Here is a 24,677-nt window from a genome sequence, read left to right as displayed (position 1 = left end):
TCTAAACCTTAAAACAAGACAAGGAATGACAGGAATGTAAAACAGGGGGACTGTTTGCTAACAGGAAGTTGGAAGGCAACAAGAGAGGGTAAATATGATGACAGTACTTTATATACATGCTAAAATCATTTTAAAAGGGGGAGAGGAGGGATAAGAAAGAGTAAAAGGTGATAACTTGGATATAAGTACATTATATATGTATATGGAAATACCACAATGAAACCTCTTCATACAATTAGGATATGCTAATAAAATTTTAGAAAAAGAAGTCTACTTCATGAATTATGTATGATTAGCATTTCTACAGGACTGATAATTTTGGAAAAATTTCCCCAAAACTGCATCACATTTATCTTGGTTTTACACCTTTTGTGCACAGGTAGTGCTGTCTGTCTTCTAAGCTCAAAAAATGTACAAGTGAACCTCTTCACACTATCCTCTGGCTGTTCTTGGAGTGTGTGAAAATTAATGTAGGATGTCTGGGACAAACCCACTCACCAGGCATCAATATTTGCTATTGATGAATGAAATAAGGACATATTTTTGGAGAGCATGTTTCAACCCAGGATACTTTGTGACTAGCAGCATGCGAGGTGATGAGGACTGCGATCTGGCTCTCTCTGATTCAGCTGTATGCTTCGGGAGGGCATTGCAAGTGTTTGAAGCAAGTGGAGCAAACCCAGCTTTCATGCCCTTGTGCACCAGGGAGAGTTTCAAGCTGACCTCTGTCTTCAGTTAAATTCCTTATAATGTGAAGACTTTGAGAGTCTGGAAAAGTTTGAAAAGATTAAACTGAAATCAGTTACAGGCAATGTCTACAGTGACATGTTTGGTATGTATCGTAAGCTCCAGGGTGTGATGAAGTGTTTTTAAAGGGATCATGAGTGTTTGAATCAGGACAAAAAATGGAAAATAAATTGCAGGGCTGCAGTGGACCATTTTGAGAAACTTTGACTAATTGTAAAAGGAATATTAAAGCCACTGACAACACAGCAAATTTGGAAAAATGATCTGTTCAGAGAAAGCCCTGTTGGGAGTGTGAAGATGGAAGAAATGTTGATATGAAGAAGGAAATGGGAGCATTTCCTTACACTTGCACGTTTTTCTACTTATACTGTGTGTGTGAGACATTTGTAGCCTCAGTTTTCTGCCTTAGTTTTCCTGGATTTAAAATAATGCTCCCCTCTTGGGGTTGTGATTCTGATTAAAAACCTTGGCTTATGAACTAACAGCTTGTGGCTATACACCTGTGATGGAAAAGCTTTTCTTTTTCTTATACTTTCTCTTTGATTTCCTTCTCATTCTTCTATATTTGTTTTATGTCTTTTATGACTTTGTTGAAAATATGTAAGGAGATCACATAATTCCTCCTTAGTAATTACCTCCTTTCTTCTACTTATTTTTTCACCCTTTGTTAATTTGTGATATAACCATCTTCCCCAGGGTAATTAATTGGAATTCTGCATGCTGAGTGAAAAATAAGCAGTGGAAGCTGATGAACCTTAAACAATAAATATTTGTGTTTCATGCAGTTGCCACTAGTAATTAAGAGAAAATAAGTAAGTAGAATGGGCCCTAAGTTGCTTGATTGGTTTGAGGGGTGGTCAACCATTTAGGAGGACCTCTTGTTGTATGGCTGTGGCACACTGCCACCTTGTGGCTGCAAGTTTTCCTTGAAGTGGAAAAGAGCAGTTTATTACTGTGAAGTCTACATGATATAACCTCATTATATATTTTTCCTAGTACTGATACTTTACTTTGATCACCAAAGATTTGAGACATCTTACAAGAATATGTAGATTACAGGGTAGGCAAATTTAAGTATTATCCATGTTCTTAGCAGAGGCATGCTAACATATTTAGGGCCAAAGTTCCAAAATGTATGCAGTGTATGCAGCTGACACTATGTGTGTGTGAGTGTGTGTGTGTGTGTTCATGGAGAGAGGGTGAGAGAGCAAGGCAGTGTGGCATTAAAGGCTGGTGTTCACTTCTGGCAGATGGAATATGGGTACTCATTGTAATATTACTCTACTTTTTCATAGTTGTGAATTTTCTTCTGATATTTTTTGAAGTAAAAAAATATTGGCAGGAAAAAAATGGGGTAGGGAAATAAAATGGAGCCAAGAGGGAGGCAAAAGTAACATCTAAATTGTGTGATGTTCTGACTACAGATGGACCATATATTGGGTTCTGCATTTTCTAGTAGCGATTGTGTAATTGTTCAGGTTTCCCTGGGTACAAGTCATTGTGCATAGACTTCAGGACAAAATGTCTGAGGCTAGACAGAAATCCGTTCTTGTGGGCCCTCCTCAGTAGACACGGATTTAATGAGCAGCAGCCTCAGCAGATACCTTCTGATAAGCACAACCTCTTGTTGAAAGGATTGTTTCTTTTACAAGCGCACACTGGAACCCCTTGCCCCTCCTGATCTGGCTTTGATCCTGGAGCAGGTGGACTGCCAGTTCTTCAAGGGCCTCTTACTCAAATACCGACTATGATGAAAAACAGGAAAGTACTGACTGGCCAGGAGTCTGAGATGCTGTTTGAAAAGTGCTTGAAGCCCAGCTGGTGCCTGTTACTAATGAATACAGTTGAACTTGGGAAAAAGTTAACATTTTGTCTCAGCAGAGCCAATGAAGGTTCTATCCCAACCAACTTGGGAGGGGCTATCAGAGGAGTGGTCAAGTTTCTTTTTGTGCAATGATTTGGAATATGCTGCAGTACATAGACAAACGGCCGACCTAGTTCCTGAATTTCTTCTTTCTATAAGTAAATCCACGTTAGTCTTAACTATGAAAAAAATTCAGCCAGGTATAACCGAGTGATCACTATAAAAACAGAACGAGTTTCAGTGAAATATTCTTTAAAATGCCTGGCTTTGAATAGTGTTGCCCAAGTCTCTTCTGCTTTTAAACTTCTACATAGTTGGTATGCTTTGGTAACAGTTGAAATTTCTGTGAATATCTGAATATTCTTTTTTTTTTTTGTCCTTAGTAGTGATCTGTACATATGAATGTTTTTGTCCTTAACTATCTGGATATGCATATATAAATTCATTTGTACTTACTTGAAGGTGAACATTTAGAAGGCATGACACTCTTCAAGAATAAAAGGCTTTTTTATGAAAGTGGAATAGATGATGTGATACAAGGATTCTTTTGTAGAAAGGTATCTGCTGAAGTGATTTTGGTTTCACTGCTTCTTGTGACAGGTTTTCTTTTTAAACGCTATAAAGTGATGTAGGGGTGTATTGATTTCCATTAAAGGCTATGGTGCTTAGAAATTTCTCTCCTGTACGTATATTTGTGTGCAATCTGAGTTTTCTTTTGTGACCAAATAAAGTGATCTCCTGCTTTTCAGGAGATCAACGTTCGTCAATTTTGGGGGTGGAGTGGGACTATGGCTCACAGAATGACAATGCTATAGGGACCGAGAATATACACATATACATGGATAACTCAGTCAAAAGGTTCATGAAGCAATACCTTCCCTTTCTTTGTTAGACTCCAATAATTTCTATCCTATTACATTTAAAAAATTGGTCCCAATCTACTAAACTTGATTTCATGACCCACTGATGTGTTGTGACCTGCATTCAGAACCCTGTTTTGAGATTTTGCAGCAAGAGAGGCTGTCTCTCAGATGGACACAATGAAATCCGGAATTCTCTAAAGTAACCAAGTGAAAACCAGGGTTGGAAGAAAGTGGTTTAGAGAAGATGGAAGAGAGTGGGAGTGGTTGGTCTTCTGCCCTGGGTTGCACTGAGTGTCCCTAGAAAGTGATGCCACTGTCCTTCTCTCTGCAGCTTGACCACATTTTGTCCCCGCCTCCCTTGCCATTTCGGAAGTGCAGCAACCCAGATGTGGCTTCTGGCCCTGGAAGGTCACTGAAGTGTAAGAGACAGCTCAGTGAGGATGGAAAGCAGCTTCGGAGAGGGAGCCTAGGAGGAGCCCTGACCGGTGAGTCTAGGAGGCTTGGATCAGAGAGGGAATTGTGTTTCTCTTCCATGGTCCCTAATGTGTGAATGTGTATGTGACAAAATATCCATGTGTGAAAACTGGCCTGCAGACCATTTGGTAAAACCTCATGTGATCCAGAAAGCAGTTAAATTGAGGATTTTATTAGTAAACACTAATGAAATATGGCTTATATATGATGACCTCTCCCCGTTTTGCATGTGCTTGGGCAAATTTATACATTGGTATAAAAACCACCATGATCAAAACATAAAATGTTCCCTCTGCCCGTCTTGTTCATCACACCCCCAATCTGGGCTCCAAGGCAGCCATAGATCTGCTGTCTGTCACTGTGTATTAGATTAATCTTAAGAGTTTTATAGTAATGGAATCATACAGTATGTACTCTTTTGTGTTTGGCTTCTTTGATCAGTATATTTTATAAATATGTCTATGTTGTTCTGTGCATTAGTAATAAGTGTTTGTAACAAACTCTTAAGCTATTTTCTAAAAGTGTATCATTTTATATTCCCACCAATAATAGATGAGCAAACCAATTGCTCTGCCTCTTTACCAACCTATGGTTTTGCTAGTCTTTGTAAGTATAGCCATTTTCACGGTATGTATTCCTATCATATTGTGCTTTTCTCGTGATGACTAGTGTGTTAGCTTTCTGTTTCTGTAACAAATATTTCTGAGACAATCAGCTTATAAAGAGACAAGCATTGTTGCTGCTTCACTGTGGTGCTGCAGCACTCATGGTGAGGTGGCTTGGTGGAGCAAAAGTGCTTACCCCAGAAGTAAAAGAAGGAAAGAAAAAGGGGCGGGATCCCACAATCCTCTTCCAGAGCATGTGAAGTGACCTGAAGCCATCCTCTCTACTTCTCAATAACACCATGCTGGGAACCAAGCTTTTGATGCCCAGAGGTCACTTAAGATCCCAACTCTAACTCTGGTGCTGGTGGCTCATGACTGTAAGACTAGCTACTTGGGAGGTGGAGATCGGAACAATTATGGTTCAAGGCCAGCCCATGCCAAAAGTTCATGGGACCCCATGTCAACAGAAAAAGCTGGGTATGCCTATCATTCTAGCTACCTTGGGAAACATCAACGGAAGGATCAAGGTCCAGGCCAGCTCAGGAATAAAGCCAGAGGCTTTCTCAAAAAATAATCAGAGCAAAAAGTGTTGACAGTGGCTCAAGTGGTAGAGTGTCTGCCTAGCAATTTCGAAGCCCTGAGTTCAAACCCTAGAACTGTAAAATAAATAAATAAATAAAATCCAAACTACAACAACTAAATAATGTAAAACATCTTTTTATATGCTTACTGGACATTTGTATATTTTCTTTTGTGAAGTATCTGTACAAATCTTTCACCCATGTTTATTTGCATTACTATAAATAAATTAATTAATTTAAGATTATTTTCAAGTCAGGCACAGAAAGACAAATACTGCATGTGACTTGTGAGAGAGCCATACAAGTTGATCTTACAGACTGAGAGATTAGAACGGTGGTTACCAGAGCCAGGGTAGAATGGAGAAAGAGCAGCTAACAGGTTGGAGAGGGGCAATTACTATGGTGTTCTACAGCAGAGCAGTATAACCATGGTTGACAATAATTAATTGCATATTTTTAAATAGTGGGTAGAGAGGATTTGTAAGGTCCCAACCCAAGGAAATGATAAATGTTGGAAATGATAAATTTGCCAGTTACCCTGATCTGATCATTGCACGTTACATGCATGTGTTGAAATATCACACTGGAACTAGAGATGGAGCTCAATGGTAGAATACTTACTGCCTAGCATACACAAGGCCCCAGGTTTGCTCCCCAGTATTTCTCTCTCTCTCTCATTCTCTCTCCTCCCGCCCCTCTCTCTTTCACACATACATACATGCAACACACTGCAGCCCATAATCTGTACCATTATTATGTGTCATTTGAAAATAAAATATATATTAAAAAAGAGGAAAATTAAAGTGAAGATAAAAACCCTCCCCCAATTTTAATTTAAAATCTAGAAAACCCACAAACCACTTTAAAAATTTTTTTGAACATTTTTATTAGTATGTGATATTTGTACAGAGGTTTCATCATGGCATTTCCATATATACATATCTTGTGTTCTGGTTTGGTTCATCCCTTCCATTGTTGTCTCTTCCCCTTCCCTCTTCTTAAAATGACCTTGACAGGCTCCAGTGTTCCATATTCACACACATGTAGAAAATGCATCAACCGTATTCGCCCTCCTTCGCCCTCTTCATTCACCCTCCGTCCTGCTGGTGCTCTCCCTTTAGCACGATCCTTTCTGCATTGCTTGTCCTTCATTGTGTAAACGTGTGGTCATTGTTCACTGGTATTTTACCTGTAAATACACTGTGCTCTTATCAGTCACACCCTGTCTTGTACTCTTCCCTACCCTGTATTGTTCAAGTTTTCAGAGTGTTTGTTGTGTCTCCACAAATCGCTTTTGCTAACTTGAAAAATAGCCAAATTAAGATAAGTTAAAGTGTACCTTTAAAACAATAACATCGTTTAAAATTTCATGTTATATTCAAATTTAAATCACTACGGGTTACATTTATTTCATGCTTTTTCTTCTAAACATTAATATTTTGAAGGAACCCCGAGGCAAGGTTTGATCTTGTCTGCCAGCTCATAAATGGTCTGGAAAATAAATTTTGAATGACTCACACTTTTTGGAGAATTATGGATTTTGATTTTTGGGAGGTGAAATCTGGGAACAGAAATGCTGCTGCCACATGGTTAGCAGCCTCAGTATTTGGCCAAGTGTGACAGGGCTGGAGGGAGGGGGAGCCTGACCTCAAGCCAAGAGGAAGACAGGCATCAGAAACAGCTGTATTCTCGCCCTGTGATCCCAACACATGGAGGCAGAGGCAGGAGGATTGAGAGTCGTAGGCCAGCCTGGGCTACATCGCAAAACAAAAAGGTTGCATTTCACTGAGCTGAAGGCAAATGTTTTCACTTGGTGTCCTTCTAATACCTGGTAGGACACTTCTTTGCTTTCTTTTTATAAATCCAGACTGCTTTTGTAAATGGTTTAGCCTGAAGATTATTTAGTCTAACCCTTACTTACTTAACAGGTAAGGAAATTAAATCTTTAAAGGTTAAAAGACTCACCCCCATGATAATTCATTTTAATTAGGAAATGTTCTTTGATTAAACTGTTTTTGACAAACAGGAAGGACAGGAACTGTTCTCAGCATTCATGCTGAAGCAGTTTACTGAAAGCTTTAGAATAATGATGCAGACATGTGACTGGAAACATGATTCAGTCTTTAGCTTCATTTAAAAAAAAGAAGAAGAAGAAGAAGAAGAAAAACTGGACCTGATCTCCATTTCCTTTTCTTTTTTTCAATTTTTTAAGATTTTTTTGTTTCTACATTTACTCACATGTGTATACATTGCTTGTCCCCCTCTCCCTGCTTCATAGGAGATAATAAGAAAGACAGAGTTCTTGCTAGTTAGAGATAAAGATAGCTATACAGGGAGAATCCTAGTATTGCTTCCACGCACATGTGTATTGCAACCCACATTAGTTCATCTCTACCAGACCTCTTCACTTACTTCCTAGGCCCCTTCCCATAGTGGCCTCTGCCAATTTAAGATTTCTGTATTTGCTCCTCTACAGTGAGCACATTAACCACATTCAAGTTTTAGGTTTCCTTCCCTTTCCCTATTCCTCCCATGTGTGTTCTCCCCTTAGTGTGTGAACCATGCCCAATAATATGACCGCATTTGTTTTAGGTCTGTAATCTGCATATCTGACCTCCATTTCTTAATCTTAGCAGCGCTACAAATCTGTTTTTATACAATTTGGGTGCTGTACAATCATTCTTGGTGATTAAGTCTTAGGTAAGATTTTTTTTTAAATGTTTAGTAGTCCTTAGAAGAGCTCTTTAAAAAATCCTTTGAACATCAGCCTTTTTTGAAAACAGTTCCTTCAAAGTTGAATTGGAATAAGAAAAAAATTCTTAATTGGTCCTCTAGATAGCTTAGCTGAGGCTTTAATAAAGTAATATGTGAGAAGTTCTTAGCTGCTGATGGGTAGTCACTAGTTTTGTCTGCATGAGTAATTGAATTGAGGGGATTTGGAGCTGATGGAGAGTGTAGGTCATGAAAACAGCCCAGTACCCTTATGGTTACATTTCTATTTTGTGTCCTGCACTGTGCTCCTGTCAGGTGTTGGAGCACAGAGAAGATGGCATCATTCCTGAAATTGCAGTTTTAAGCTGGGCGTGGTGGTTCATGCTTGTAATCCCAGCAAAGTGGGATTTTAGAGGATCTAGGTCTGAGGCAGACCTCAAGTGAAAATGTGGTAAACTATATGAAAAATAACCTCAAACAAAAAAGGCTGAAGGCATGGTTCAAGAGATCGAGTGCCTGCATAGCAAGTGTGCCCTGAGATCAAACCCCAGTACCACAAAACAAATGAACAAACAACTAAACAACCCCTCCCCCTGCAGTTTCCACTAGTTTTAGGCAACTATAATCACCTGTACTCATCTTGGGCCATATCTCCTGTCGCTAAACTTAAGAAAACTGTGGACTGGAGGTGTGGCTCAAGCAGTAAAGCACCTGCTTTGCAAGCTTGAAGCCCTGAGTTCAAACTTCAGTGCCTCCAAAAACAAGAAAAAAAAAAAAAAGGAAAACGGCCTAGGCATGGTGGCTTACGCCTATAATCCCAGCTACACAGGAGGCTGTAATCAAGATCCAAGGCTGGCCCAGGCAAAAAGTGAGACCCTATCTGAAAAATAACTAAAGCAAAAAGGGCTGGGGGTATGGCTCAAGTGGTAGAGTGCTTGCTTAGCAAGATAAGAAAATTGGTTTTGCCATCTGAAGTCTGTAACCCTGACTACCCATTCTGTTATTTACGCCAGCCACCTTTGCATTGTTTAATTTGATTCTGTCCAACCATCTGAAAACAAAGCTGCTGAGCAGACCTTCTCCTGCTCGAGCCACACCTCCACTCCATGTTGCTCTGGTTATGTTGGAGGTGGGGTTTTCTCATGAACTATTTGCCTGGGCTGGCCTCCTGATCCTCCTGATCTTAGCCTCTCAAGCATCTATGATTATAGGCGCAAGCCTTTGGCACCTGGCTTGAAAACGAGTTTATGAAGGTTTAGTTTGTCATTTGAAAATTTACCACACAATTATCCTTGACGAGGTTAGCTTTTTGAGAGGAAGATCTGTAATCTATTCGTTCTTATCTCTAATAATGATAACTAACTGTAAAAGCTTCCTATGTGGCAGGACTACTTTTAGACAATTGCCTTTATTGCCTAATTTAACTCATAAGCTCTCCATGTGCCTGTGAGGAAAGCACTCTTCACCATTTTATAGATGAGGACACTGAGGCACAGCGGTGCTCATTGATAGAAGAGCCAGGAATTGAACCCAGGCATTGTGGCTGCAGAATCCACGTGGGCTCACAACCACTGTGATGCTTGTAGCATAGCAAGTACCCAATAGGTTTTAAATAAACTCTAAGATCTAGCAGCATTAATTACAGTGAATCCTAGGTGGGAAAATCTTTGCTTAGTTGGAATCTGGGGCCGACTTAATCTGTAGGATTCCTGGTCCCTTAATTATAAAAGTAAATTAAAACTAAACATTTAATGCATACTAAAAAACTTTAAATTTACACATTTGTTAACCCAGCAATTCTATTTCTGGAGATTCATCACAAGGAAATAGTCGTGAATATGTTCAGAGAATGAATTCTAGTAATATTTAGAGCTGTTCCATTTATAATAATTAAGGTTGCATATCTTCTAAATATCTGGCAAAAAGATATTGATTAAACATATTATGATATGCACATAAAATGGAAAACAATTGTAAACAACAAAAGTCACATTGTAAAACATAAATTTTAACACTGAAAGAACTCAAATTTACTGTGAAATCCCATTATTGGTCTTTAGTGTCACATGCTTCATAGGACTTTCTATAATCATAATTAAGTAATTGTCTATTTGACAAGAAGAAGGAAAACAATTACTGTCAGCTAAGGAATTTTCTCGAACTGGCATGTGTTTGAATAGGTTCCTGTCATACACAGGCATGTGGAAGATGCTTGGGTTTTTATACCCTGCAATTCAATCCTTGAGGAAGATGGTGGTTTTTTTGTTTGTTTGTTTTGCAGCGGTCAGTGATGTATCTGACAGTTAAAATAATGCTACATCCCCTCAAAAATCTCAATGGCAGACAAAGATAAGTCTTTCTGTCTTGTTCACATGGCTGAAGCCATGGGAAGTGATGTGAAGCTGGTGTTGGCTCTGCTGGGCTTGGTTCCAGGATGCAGTTTGGGTCCAGATCCACTCTCTGTGTTGTCTTCTGTCTTAGACCAGCTGCTACCCAAAGCATCATCTTCTGGCAGGAGCATAAGAGGTGGTGTTCATCTGTACAGACGTATTTCAGGACTGTAGGCATCACGTCAGTGAACTTTCCGTTGGCCTAAGCAAGTCAGGGCTGGATGCTCCATACACCTTGACGCCTCAACTACATGAACAAATATGATGCTACTGGAAGGGAGGGAGGAATTGGAACCGGTAATTCAGTTCATCGTACTGAGCTTCTCGCTCTCTTTCTAAAGCAATCCTTTATAATAAAAATCCTTTACCTATTCTTAATTACAAAAATGTGTTCAATGTAGATAACTTAGAAACTACCAGAGTAATATAAAGGTGGGGGGGAAGTCCATAATTGTACCACTGTTGGAATTGACAATACCCATGATTAAAATTTTGACATTTTTCTCCCTAACTAAAGAGCTGAATCACCAAGAGTATTAGGTGAAAAGGGGAAAACCACCAGTACTCCTTCCTCCAAAGCTGACATTTAAATAATAGATCCAGAGCTCACTGTGGCTGTCTGTCACTGCCTGAAAAAAAAATTTTTTTGAGGCTAATGGTGTTTTCTTTCTTCATGGCCTGCTGCTTGCTAAATAGGCACCCAGAAGCATCCTGTAAACATTGACTGAGCTCTGCGGCCCCCTGATGAGGAGGAGAAGCATTGTTCTAATCATTATACAGACCCTTAAGTCTAGGCAGAGATCTGCTGGAGTGTGCCTGACATTTCACAGTGAGGAAGCTGCCGAACGAGGAGCAGAACCTCAGGATCTTGCAATCCTGGCTTCTTGATATGGAAAGGCATGCTCTCATCCTTGCCCTGCATTCTGCGGGTGTAGAGTGTGTTTGTGCTGAGCCTTCGTAGTCAGAATGCAGGCTCCCAGTCTACATTTTAATATGTTGCCAAGGCATTGAGGTGGATGGACTGTGCATCCACGCTTGACTTCCTTAGGTGACTCACTTCAGCTCTCCACAGTTCACAGTCTATACCACACTGAATGTCCCCGATTTGATCTGAAACGCAGGGTGAGGCCTGCTAGTACTTGGATGGAAGAAGGCAGGCTTCTTTTCCTTGTGAAGAGAGCTCTGTTTTCCAAAGGGTGTTTAGCTGGTTTGGAATATAAAAGAGAAAGGAATCTGTATATTACTATAGATTATATAGAAATGGAACACACACAGACACTAACAAATCAAATTTGTAGTCAGTGTAAACTAGGATTTCTAAAACTGTTAAAATGTTCTATTGTGGGAAAAACTTGAGAGGTTTTTCTTCCCTGGACTGTGAAAATCAATTTGGAATAACACCTGGACATTTGACATATTTTTTTTTCTCTTTTTCTTTTTTTACTGTTGCTCTGGGGATCGAATTCAGGGCCTTGAGCACACTAGGCGAGCTCACTACCACTGAGCTACAACCCCAGATAAACATTGGAACTCTTTAAATAAGCCATTTCTGAGTGAGCTTTACTTGAAGAGGAGAAAGAAAAACCACCTGATACCAGAAAACATCCTTTCCTTTAACCTGTAGGCCATTGTGTTTGAGAACTCTGTAGCACTTACCAGGTTTCTCATCCTAAAGTCCTGTTTAGCTTAGCTTAGCTTTTTAGCTTAGCTCAGCTCAAAGCTAATTTGCATAAAATATGACTATTTTATGGTTAGGCATGGTATCTAGTAAATATTGTACCTAAGCACAACTTCTGTCCTCCTGTAGTGTCTAGTTTTCTTCATTTTTGTAGTAGTGTCAAAATAATGCCTATAGAAAAGTGGCGTGTGTCAAGATGACACTGCATATGCTCTGGCAAGAAACTCCCAAAGTGTCAGAGACTCAACACAATAGTAGTTTATTTCTTGCTCGTGTAATGGTTCAAGGTAACTGTTTTGGGCTAGCAACTCTCTTCATCGTGATTTAGGAGTCCGCATTCCTTCCGTCTTCTGTGTTGGCTGTGACCTTGAAATACTCTGTTCCAGTCAGTGAAAGTGAAAAAGAAAGAGGAGAAGCCCTCTGACTCTGAAAATTCCCCACCTGGGAGAGCCACCCTCATTTCTATTCACACACTTTTGGCAGGGTCCAGTTACGTGGTCCCAGCTGGTCCTGGGATTGGCAGTGTCAGGGCTTAGTGTCTCACTGGACCATTGCTCAGGGTCCAACTCTGAGGCAAGGAAGCATGGCACTCACTAAATTAGGGGGACTGAGGGAGCACACATTTTAAAGCAGCCATAGGAAGCGAATTCAGTTTGAAGCTGCAATGAAACATGCTAACTAGATAGGCCAGGAAGGACCGTGGAGTCATAGAAGCAGAGCAAAGCATCATTTTGAGGAGGAAAGGATACAAACTACATTTTGGCTGTACCTGAGAAAGTAAATAATTTGAGGATAGGAAAATGTCACTGGATTTGGCAGTGCAGTCACTGGGTTACCTTGGAGCACAGGTACAAACTAGAGTAGGGTGGATTAAGAGAAAATGGTAATTAATGAATTACCTCTTTCTTGATTGTATCAGTCAATATGCTAGTTGTGATACTGTACTCTAATTTATAGCTTATGTGCTGAGAGATCGCTTGTAGCTCTTGTGAGAGCTGTGAAAGGAACTAGAAGAAAAAGGTGTGACCTGGGTAGATATGAGGGGGGTCAGAAAAAGCCATCATGGTGCAGGAGCCATGAGAGGCTATTGTAAGGTGTGAGGATAGTGTGGATGAGAGACAAGAGACAAAGACAGCATTTGGAGGACTGAGACAGGGTATTGCAGATCACATATGAAGGCACTGACTGGCTGTTTACTGGAAAGGCACTTGCTCCACTCTAGTAGGAGGAAGGAGGAGAAAACAGAGGAAACAGGTAAGTTGGGTCATCTGTACCATGAGCTCAGCACCAAAAAGGGAAAATATTGACATTCAGCAAGTACCCAGGTGAATGTCCACAAAATTATTTTCGGTGAAAAAACATCAATACCAATTTGTTGCAGACTATAATTCCATTTACAGATAACATTCTTGAAATGACAAAATTATGACATGGAGAGCTAATTAACAGCTGCCAGGGCTTGAGAAGGTGAAGTGGGAAGAAAGCAGGCAGGTGTTTGGGGTGACAGAAATGTTCTTTCTTGATTATATCAATCAATACAATGCTTGTGGTATTGTCCTATAATTTTTTAAGATGTCCCCATGGGGGAGATGAGGGAAAAAGGAGTACATGGAATCTCTCTGTAGTATTTCTTATAACTGGATACAAATTATAGTTGTCTCAAAGTAACAAGTTTAATTTAAATTTTAAAGTTCCATTTCCTTATCACTGATTTTTATTAACTTTGTCTATTTTTTAAAGGTAGGTAAATAGATTTGGTGACTTACTTTTCCTCAGTGCATTGGAAGAGACCTGGCTAGTTCTCCGGGAGTGGGGAGAGAGGGAGGTAAGACATGGTTGTGGTGAATAGAAGGGGAGCTGTGTATAAATGTAGTGGGATTTCTTGGGCGTGTTGACAGCCCCACTTGAGGCCTGAGATTATTAATGGAATGTGATGCCTGGCTACGTGCTTGAGGAAAAGGTTAGGCTCCAGGGGAATGAGTCTACTGGGAAGGTCAGTTGCACAGACCAGAGCAGAGTCCTGGTCAAGGCTTATTCAAGAGAATGAGAGGGGAGGAGCAGATCTGGGTTCAATGGGGATGAGAAGTTTTGGTGTCCATGATGGGGTTTTACAGGGATCATGCCAAAGCCAGAGGAAGCTTGGAAAGCAGTTTAGAAGCCGCAAGACGATGTGTGATGGGTTTGGGCAGTGAGCAGTGGCTGGGCTGAGTTCCCCTTAACCAGCCACTGAAGAATATTTATTCAAATTATTCAAGTGTTATTTCAAATTATTTTGAAATTTGGCATATTTTGAACCTTTTGTTTTTTCTTTTTTTTTAGTGATACTAGGGAATGAACTCAGGGCCTCACTCTTGCTAGGCAGGTGCTCTACCACTTGAGCCACTTCATCAGCTCTGAGTGCTTTATGCCTAGGCTGGCCTGACTGCAATCCTCCTATTTATGCTTTCCCACATAGCTGGGGATGACAGGTGTTCCATCATGCCCAACCCTTGGTTGAGATGGGGTCTCAAGAACTTTTTCTCTGCCTGGCCTAGAACTTTGATCCTCCGGATCTTTGTCTCCTAAGTAGTTAAGATTGCAAGCCTGAGGCATTGCACCTCACCTATATTTTGAAACTTTTAAGGGGAAAAGATCTTCACAATTTTTGAAGGTGGTGCTCTTGAAATACTCTCAACTTCAGTTCTTTGGCTTTTGACCAACAAGGGAATAAAGAAAGCCATATCCACGAGTAACTTACATTTAAAGTTTTACTGACCTCACAACATCTTCCTTCTATTTATTTTACTATTTCTTAATACTTGTAAAATCTCTCTTTATAACCAGGGCAGGAATTCTTTCATGTTGGTACAGTGTTCTGTTCTAGAACTTAAACAATTGTGTAGTTCCTCAGCAAGAGTTTATGAACCTGGAGAATGTCTCAGCTCAGTTTTTGGAATCAGCAGGCAATAAAGAGACAATTCCATTAGTGTCTTGTTTCTGGTGAGAGTGCATGGGTTTAAGAAGCCTTTAGGATTGCTCACGGTCCTTACAGCACTGGTGTGGGTTTCTATCCTGGTGTTTCCTATCCGGGTGTTCCATTTGGAAGATGAACACTTTGGTGCATTTTTATGTGTCTGCAGTTTCTCCTTGTCAGAGTGGGGTGATCTCCAGAGACAACTGGTTCATCTGGCGGGTGCTGCCTCCCAGTAGTGCTCTCTCAGGGAGCATCTGCAATAGCTGCCTCACATACAAGTGGTCCAAGGGTGAGAGTCACTGTCCCTGTAATGTGCTCATACCTTGCTTCCAGGGCCCAGGATTACCTGCTGCAGAGGGACTGCCTGGTGGCTACCACCGTGTGCATAGGCAGAGACCTCATGGAAGCCCACATCTCTCTAGGCATTTTGCAACAATGAAGACTTCTGAGAGGTTACCAGTTGGACATGGTGGGAAAATTAACTAGGGAAGAACCTAAATGAAGATTTGAGGACTCAAATGCATTTTCCTGAGACTGACAGTCAGATGAGAGACTGGGCTGTTTTTTTTTTTTTTTTAGTTTTGTTTTTTATTGAGATGTGCAGGAACTCCTGAGACTAGCTCAGCAAATCAGGCTCATCAGAAATGTGTTTTGTAATCCTGTGCCTGACAGGGTTTGAGGGACTTAAAACTTAGTCCCGAGGGCTGATTCAGATGGCATTTTGCATAGAAGGCCTGATTTCTCTTAAATTTCTTAAAGTGACTTTTATAGAGCAAAAAGTAACTTGGACCTTAAGTCATGGTTGATGTAAGATTTCAAGACTTCTGGGGCAGGAAAATGCTCAGACACCAGGAAACCATTTTCATGTACAAAGACATTGGCCTTCTTGACCTTCAACTGGGTATATTGGATGTAGCAAACCAAATCCAGTAACTAAAATTCTTCAAATCCACCCAAGAAGGGAATATCTAGTGGTCACTTAAAGTTTTTGCTGGTGTGATTTTGAAAGTTGTATGTGTCTAAATATATTTCTGTAAGGGCCCAGTCTGTATCAGTTGGGCTAATGAAGAAACTTAACAAAAAGAAACCAAAAATAAATAGAATGTTAAATCTACAAAACACAAGGCTGTGTCCAGTGTGATTCTGTAAATAATGGACTTTGGTCCTTCCTTAGGTAAGAAATGCATTTATTGAATCCATATATCAAAAATTTAGTTGATCTTAAAATTCTCTTTATTTTTTTCTTTTAAAATGATTATTGTTGTACTGGGGGCATATTGTGACATTTACAACAGTTCTTACAACAGATCACACTTGAATTCACCCCTCCATCATTCTCCTTTATCCGTCTCCCCCCATTCCTGGAATAGTTTTAATAGGTCTCATGTTTCCATTTTCATACATGAGTACAGAATATTTCCACATATTCACCCTCCTACACGCTTTCCTTAGATCCTCCCTTCTCCCAGTGGTACCACCCCCAGACAGGACCTGTTTTGCCTTTATGTTTGTAAGAAACTGATTTCACTTTTTATACTACTTTATCAAGACATTAGGTGTAGGTATGTGTGTCTGTGTATGCTTGGGAAAGGGTCTCATTATATAGCCCAGACTGGCCTCATACTTTAAAATCCTCCTGCCTCAGCCTTCCAAGTGCTGGCATTATAGGTACACATCACCACACCTGGTTTAAAGTGTTGAATTTTTTGAATAGATATCATCATGCTCCTTTTTTGTTTTCTCTTTACTTTTCTTTTTCAGTACTTCTTGAAAATCTGTATCACTATAATGAAATAGACTTCAGCCTGGGGGAGTGGCTGGGCCTGATTTTCAATCCTTTATGCATTATACACTTTTAGGTTCTGAAAAGCATGCTATGGCAAGCTTTTAAGGCTCATGCTCACAGTCCTTGAAGTATTGGGGAGGAGGAGTTAAAGCCAAGGAAAGCAAGAACCCAGTGGATTGGCAGCATTGCCTGCCACAGTGAAACCATGAATGTGTTCAACTAGGCAAGCTCTGGTGACATTTTCTTACTGTGTTTAGTCAACTGCACTATGGGGCAGTGCATGGGAGGTTCTGATTGCTAGAATCAGTCCATCAGGGTGTATGTAAATCCTGTGAACCACAGAGGTATGGGAGTTGGATATGGTCCAGTCATAATTACCTCAGATCAGAAAGAGAGTGGGACATGTGAATTAGATGGAATGAGATTTAAAAACAGAAAGCAAGAGGCATGCCTGGTGGAGACTTAGCTTCACATCCTCTGCTACTGCTTCAGGATGTGAGGGAGGACTGCGGAGTGGAGGTCTGAGGTCCAGACTCTACCCAAGTCAACCTCTAAGCTTCCACACTTTCACTGATAGATCCCAGTTCCTCCATTTGTAAAAATGGGTGGGTTGAACCCTGTCTTATTTCCATTTTGTGGGACTAGGTAAGTTATAAAGAAAAAGGTTTATTTTGTCTCAAGAGTTCTAGGAGCTAGGAAGTCCAAAATGGAAAGAAGGAATGGCTGTATCCATTTGGTTTCTGGTGAGGGTGATGTGCTTATGTTAAATAAGGAGCACATGTGGGTGGGGGAGGGAGGAGGAGAGGGAAAGGAGAGAAAGTCCCACATTTACTTTGTAAAACTACTTCTTGAGGTAAGGAGAACTAACTCCTGTGAGCCCTAATAACCTCTTGATACCTCCACTACTTCTTATTAACATTACACTGAGAGTCAAGCCTCAACATAGGTTTTAGTGAAGACAAACCATAGCTCACCCCATCCTGTCAAGGTCCCTTCCAGTTTGAGCAGCAAAAAAGCTGCCACTGTGAGAAGGCAGTGAAGCCTTTGCAGAGATGGATTCCTTCACTTCCTCTTTCTAGACCTAGCCCTTCTCCCACCCTTTCACCCTTGTACTTTCTCCATTGCTGTGCAAGCATCACACCTTCTCTAGCAGAGCAGCTCAGGCGTCTGACACTGAGCACCTAGGCCATCCATCTTTTGCTTAAAACTCATTTTTAGTGGCCAGTCAGGGGATAGAGAAGTTTTTTTTAACATCCCAGATGGAAACTGGAAATGATACTGACTTTCTGTTGGCTCCAAAGGAAAAAGAGCTGGCAAAGAAATGCAAATGCCACCAACTGGGAGTTTAAAGATTTATAAAAATTAGTGTTTCTGATATATTAATGACTCTGGTGGCGGTAGCCTGCATTTGTCATTGTCATGTTCCATTGTCATTCAAGTACTTAATCAACGTATATTGTCAGGGCTAAATTTATTTTCTTGTGTCTGCCTAGCCAGATAATTTCTCTGTTCTCTGACAGCCCTGTCTCAGGCACCTGCATCAGACCTGGGCCTGAAGGGAGGGTGGAGGGTAAATAAGTCCCCTTGCTTTTAACTCATTGCTGACTTGCTCACTGGAGGAAAACTTTTGAAAGCGAAAACAATATCATTTGAAGGTCTGTTTTCTTCTTTCTGAATGAGAACACAAGTGGAGTTATTCATGCTGGGCTTTGGATGTGCACACTCCAGAATTTCTGTGTTGTCAGTGGGATAGTAGTGAGAAGTGTGGCCTTTAGGGGGTGATGAGCCCACGAGGGCTCCCTTGTGAATGGATTAAGAACCTTTTAAAAGAGGCTTCAGACATTGTTGACTTGCTTGCCCTTCTGCCTTCTGCCATGTTAGGATACAGTAAATAAGCCTCACCAGGGCAGCTCCTTGATCATGGACTCCTCAGCCTCCAAAATTGTCAGGAATGAATGTCTGTTATGTATAAATTACCCAATCTCAGATACTTCATTATAGTAGTGCAAACTGCCAAGAAATCATGACCACCGTAAATTATTAATGCTACTCCAAATTCATCTCTGAGAAGGATTTTGCAGAAGGTAATGCAGATCCCAGCTTCCAATCTCTGTAAAGGAGAGACATGTACTTGTGTTAAGTAACACACGTGGACATTTATGTGCTTACAAGTATATATGCACATATTGCATTGCATGCTTATTTTCTACTTAGTGTCTCATAATGTAGGAAGTGCTTCCATTTTTGCTTTAAGTTACTCTGAACAACAGTAATAATTATGTATGTCACTGTCCTTTTTGAAAACTCTCTGAAACAAATCACTCTGAGCTCAGAACAATGAAAAAGGGTTTATATTAGTCAGATAAATGTGTATTCTTCCTTTTGTTAAATAGTGAGAATTGGGTAACTCACCTGTATTTGCCTTGGTTGACAGGAGTCTCAGTGCATAGGGTTTTGTTTGTTTGGGGATTGCACAATTTTTCCAGCTTTTGGCTGCAGTGGTATATATAAATAGCATAAAAATAGAAGGACAGCAATGTTTTATGCACACACCCGAGGCAATGAGTGTGGCTAACCTGCCCTTTAGGTGTACAAAGAGGAAAAGAAGCAATGACCTTTAAAGCCCTTTCTACAGTTACATTCTTGGTCTGGGGGTATAGCTCAGTGGTACAGTGCTTACTTAGCCTGTGCAAGGTCCTGTGTTCAATCCCTAGCACTACAAAACAAAACAAAGATTATTCCATTCCAAACACCTCATGGTACTCTTGGTGACTCTCTACTTCTCCTTTTCTCCCCCGATATCCATCTTCTTATAGCATCCTTTTCTTAAAGGATAGATTGCTTTCACTTTATTATTTGCGTAACTATCATCCCCTTTCACTACTTTATAAATTACTTGAAACGTTTTCCTTTTATCCTTAAAGCAAAACCCCACCAAGTGCTCAGTAAATAGAGTTGCCAGATAACATATGGGATACCCAATTAATTTTAAGTCAGAAGAAAAATAGTATTTTAGTATATGTATGTCCAAAGCAATATTTAGGGCATACATATTCAAATTTATTTAGGCATTCTGTATTTTTATTTACCAAAACTTGGCTGTCCTATCAGTAAATGTTGGGATGGTTCTGTACTTAGGCAAGGTTGTCTCATAGGTCATTGAGTGGCCCAAGTAGCAAAGGTCTAGAGGCATTGCACATGGACATTAGTACCGTAACCTTTTTGTGCTCTATTTTGCCCCTGTAGCTGATTAGCTCATTGACATCAGGACCATCTTTAAAATGATAGGAAACAGATCCACTATGCTGTACCCTTCAGCATGTGAACATCTGTGGGCATATGCCCTGTTACAATGCCTTCAGTAGCCACAGTGCTCTCTTGGATTTCAAATAATGGAAGATGAAGTGCATTTAGGGGATTGGACAGAAGAAACAATCAGGCGTGATTGGGCCAACCAAATGGCTACCTTCCCTAACCACAGCTCACTGATTTTCACAGAAGCATGGCTGAGTTCTCTAAAAAGGAGTATTAAGGAGCCTGATGAAACTGTTACTGTAAATTATGAAGCACTGACTTTGGACTTCCTGGCTACTTAATGTTATCTGAGCTTTCAGAAGTAGTCAGTGACTAAGTAATAGACCAGCAATGGAAAGGCTGGATTCCAGCCCTACACCTGCCATTCATTTTCAGGCAGTGCTAAGGCACTCATGATGCTGACCTTGGCTTTGGTTTTTCTCTTCTTAAAAGGAAGGGCATTGTTATGATGTGTTTTGTAAAGTACTTAGATGTTCATTAGGATTTAATTCAGGATGTGAGATTGTAGCTTGGATAACAATGTTCCCTAGATCCTCTAGATTCTAAACACATGGAATAGGCATTAATTAACTTTCCTAGTGAGGGAAGGGGGAAAGTAGATCATACAGTCCTCAGCTGAGACTTCTCACCCCACACATAGGGACCTTGAATCACTTGCCATTTGGAGGCACTGGAGGAGATCTACATTGGTGGTATTTCTGAAGGGATGCTTTCTAGTTAGGTTCTAGACTTCTTGCTTACTTGTTGATCAATATTAACAAGCATTTCTTTAGATAAAAATATTAGTCTTTATGGATCATACTTACACATTGTTATGGAGGACAACTTGAAATTTTTTTAATAATGACCCAGCATGGAACTGTAAAAAAACAAACAAAAAACCAAAAACAAAACAAAAAAACTGTTCCAAAAATACATATGGAAACACACAATTATGTGACCTAGATATAGTGTTTTTTTTTTTATATATAAATAGGGAACTTGTTAGGGAATTTGGACTTGTTTGGAAATTTCTGCTTTGATTGTGATATGGAATTTATTTTTTTCCCACTAAGGCTACTTTTGTTCTTTTTGTTTCTCTTGTAGAGCTCCTGGTCCCTGCTGTCTCCGTAGCCTCTGTCACAATTATTTAAATGTAGGGCAGTTGCCAGAAATGTGTAGTATCTCAGAGCTGTAGGTGATAGCTGGGCCCATGGGCTAAAGCATCTGGGTCTGCCATGGAGTTACTGAGCAGACTTCATAGCTTCTCCAAAAAGTAAGATGCTAAGCACCAGTCGCTCTCTAGTGTCTTGAAGTTAACAAACCACTTTGAAAATCTACATTATCTTGTGGAGATGGTGGGCTCTTGGAGATGGTTTTTAGGAGAGAAAACCAAAGAGGGTGGCTGCTTTGCCACCCTGTGCTCCTGAGGCCAGCTGGTGAATGAAATGAGAATCAGTTATCCCCAACATGCCTGACCTGGACAGAACTGATACAGTTTGGGAATGATACTTAGAGGAGGATGCTTGCCAGGAAGAGCTGTTGAGCAGTGGGAGGTAGAGAGAATAGTAAGTCAGTATTTATTTCAGGCCTTCGATTTGCTGCATGGTGTGCTAGGCTCTTTATTTGTATTTTCATTTAGGCCTTACCAACAACTTGTGAGGTTTCCATCATCTCCCTTTTATTGAATTTGGGAAACTGAGACATAGGAGATTAAGAAGCCTGGCCAAGGTCACCCAGCTACTACAGGGTCAGGGATTGAACTTAGAACTTGAACCTTGTGACTGCCACCAAATGGTGTTAGACTGGAAATCAATAGTTTGATTTCAGTATCTGGAGGGAGGCTGTAAATATATTAAATGGAGTGAAATTTTGGCAAGGATGCTAGTAAGTGGGGTTGGGAAGTCCCAGTGTGACTGGAGGAGGATGAGATGACTCTTATTCATTTGATGATCATTTTGAAGAGGACAAGGCACGGTCCTCTGGGAGGTTTTAGTGAGGTGTGAAGGAAGCATGTATAGAAAAGGAAGAGGAGGAAGAGAGAAGGGGGGCTGACAAGTACTTTAACAGCTGCTCCACATATCCACAAAATGACTCTGAGAAAAAATGGTTCTATTTATTTGCCTTTTCCTTCCATATATCTTGCCAGCAGCATTCATCAATATCTGTCATTTCCCAGGGGGCTTAGACATGTCTAGCAATTCATTCTACTGAATTATATTTCAATACGCGAATGGAGGAAGGCCAGATTGCAGATGTTAACTCTGACCTCTGGCTAGCCATTGCTTAGACGCCGCTGCCACTACCACCCAGCTCCTCGGTACCCTCACTCAGACAGACATTCATTCCAAACCTCGCTGCCTTGTGTCAGGAGCTTGTTACCATGTTCTCATTAGAGCAGACTCTATTTAATACTGCTTTAAAAATCAGTTTTAAGTTGTCACATTTGCCTTTGGTCTATGCAATTGGAGCTTAGGGCCAAACCATTATTTATTTTTTAAATAATAATTTTAAATCCAGACAACCACCACCTGAGGGAGTCTGCCTTGGTGGTCTATGGATGCCATTGAACAGTGGAGGATTTGCTGGGTACTGGCTGTCCAAACTGTAGTCATGTACTTGTAAGAATAGAAACATTACAGCTTACCAGGGTATGTCACTTGTATGAACTGATTTGATCCTAATATCTGCCCTTATTAGATTGGATTGAGAGGTAATTTGGATGGCTGAGAAGAAATACTGCCTTAAGAACAAGGGAAAGCATAAGGAAGGCCAAATATATATCTCTGTAACTTTGACTTTGAATTCTTTTCATTTAAAATATACTGTGCATTGGCATTTTTGCCCTTTTATCATAAAATGGTAAGAGTTACAGGGTGGCAGGGCTGGGATTGAGGGTGTGAAACCACTATAGCTTTGAACTACCTTGCCATATTACCTACACCCAAAGTTATTTTTTGATTTAAAACTGAAGCTATGATTGGCAGCGGCAATGGTAGCTTGAGATTCTGCTCATGGCCTTGTGCTTTGTCCAGAGGCTTTGGTGTCTGTATTGTAGACATGTGTGTTCTGTTATTTTCCCACATTTCCTAGCTCTCCCAGTGTGGATAGGGTTTTAGAGACTCCTTAGAACATTTGCCAGGTATTCATTCTGTCTGAGCTTACCCCAGAGAAACTGCTAATTTCCAATGCCTGTTCCTCTTGCTAGAAACTTTCTTTTTTCTTTTCTTTCTCTTCTCTTCCTTCTTTCATATTTTTATGATTATGCTTATTTATAATGCTGGGGATTAAATCCAGGATTTGTGCTTCCTAAACAAGTGCTCTACCTCTTGAGCTACCTCTCATTCCTCTAACTTTGCCACCAGGCTCCTGTAGTTAGTACTGTTGTTTTGCCATTTTATGTTAAATATGGAATGCTGGTGAGAATATTCTAGAAAGTGAATTGGGTATCTCTTGTGGATTTGAGTCTTGTAGCAAACAGATAGCTAATTTGATGAAGACCTTGATGCCCTACTGGTCCCACCCTGCTGTGCTAGGAACCTCCTAAGACATGGGAGCTCGCCTGTTCAGCTTCTGACTTCCTTGTCATCTGAAGCTCACTGGCCAGGAGGCAGTGATGTCTTCAAGGATTCAGGATGGAGGCTCTGCTTTGGCCTTCTCTTGGATGAGTAAACACTCTGCACTTTCTAAAAAGGCTAGAACAGCAGGAGTCAGTGAACTTCAGCACTTTGGTCACAGGTCTGCTGGTTTCTCAAATTATATTTATTTATGCCATTAAGAAGAATGACTTAGCAGCATTGTTGATGCTATGTGGTGCAGTCATTATTTTGCAGTGGGCACAAGAAATTGGAAGGCAGTCACCCATGTGAGTGGGAAGATGAAGGGAACCATGTCTCTGTTGTAGTAGCATTGCTAAGATGAATAAAGGGAGGCTATAATTGCCTGCAAGGATGACAGTCATGCGATGAGGGAACAAATGTTTAGGAGGGAGCAATGGGGCATAGAAGAAGAATCTCTGGATGATGATGGAGCACAGCTTAGGGCGATGGCTGCTGAGTCATGGATTCTGTCCACATTCAGCCAGTGACCTGTTGTGGCCTTTACCCTTTTTTCATTTCTAAAGTTTGAAGAGTTCTTAAGAGATTCAGTTCCCCTGACTTGTAAGTGATTCGAAGGGTTTAAGTTATCAAGTATAATTCGCAGTAAGAGTGTTGATGTGGATTAATGTGGATGGTCTTTGGACAAGAAGCATCCTTAATTTTCCTCTCTAAGGTGTAGTGATTTTCACTAAGCAAGGGAGGATTTTTTTGTATTATGGTAAAGTATACATAAACAGTTTACCATCTTTAAGTGTACAATTTAGTGACAGTAAGTACATTTTCATCATTGTTCTACCATCACCATATTTATCTCAGGAACCATTTCATCATCCCACACAGAAGCTGTCCCATTAAACAAGGACTCTCTGTTCCCCTTCCTCCTCCCCTTTCTTTTCTGTCTCAATAAATTTAACTATTCCAGGACTACCTGTCTTTTTGTGACTTATTTCATTTAGCAGGATGTATTCAAAGTTTATTCACGTTGTAGTAGGTGTCAGAATTTCATCCCATTTAAAGGCAGAATAATACACCATGGTATGTTTATACCACATTTTATTTATCTGTTTATCTGTCAGCGGACCCTTGGGTTATTTCCATCTTTTGGCTATTTTGAGCATGGTTGTACAAATA

At 40.4% G+C, this 24,677-nt stretch overlaps 1 protein-coding gene across 7 annotated transcripts in view; it reads left to right on the top strand.

The window, feature by feature from the left end:
• Positions 1-24,677, top strand: part of Mast4 (microtubule associated serine/threonine kinase family member 4) — a 560,147-nt gene that overhangs the window by 158,866 nt on the left and 376,604 nt on the right. For all 7 annotated transcript variants that reach the window (XM_074077368.1, XM_074077366.1, XM_074077365.1 and 4 more), the window contains exon 2: positions 3,806-3,959. In XM_074077368.1, the coding sequence (XP_073933469.1) occupies positions 3,806-3,959 (154 nt within the window). The remainder of the gene's footprint in view (positions 1-3,805; positions 3,960-24,677) is intronic.

The sequence above is a fragment of the Castor canadensis genome, chromosome 6 (assembly GCF_047511655.1).
Source record: "Castor canadensis chromosome 6, mCasCan1.hap1v2, whole genome shotgun sequence".
NCBI lineage: Eukaryota > Metazoa > Chordata > Mammalia > Rodentia > Castoridae > Castor > Castor canadensis.
This window is presented reverse-complemented; position numbering and strand designations above follow the sequence as displayed.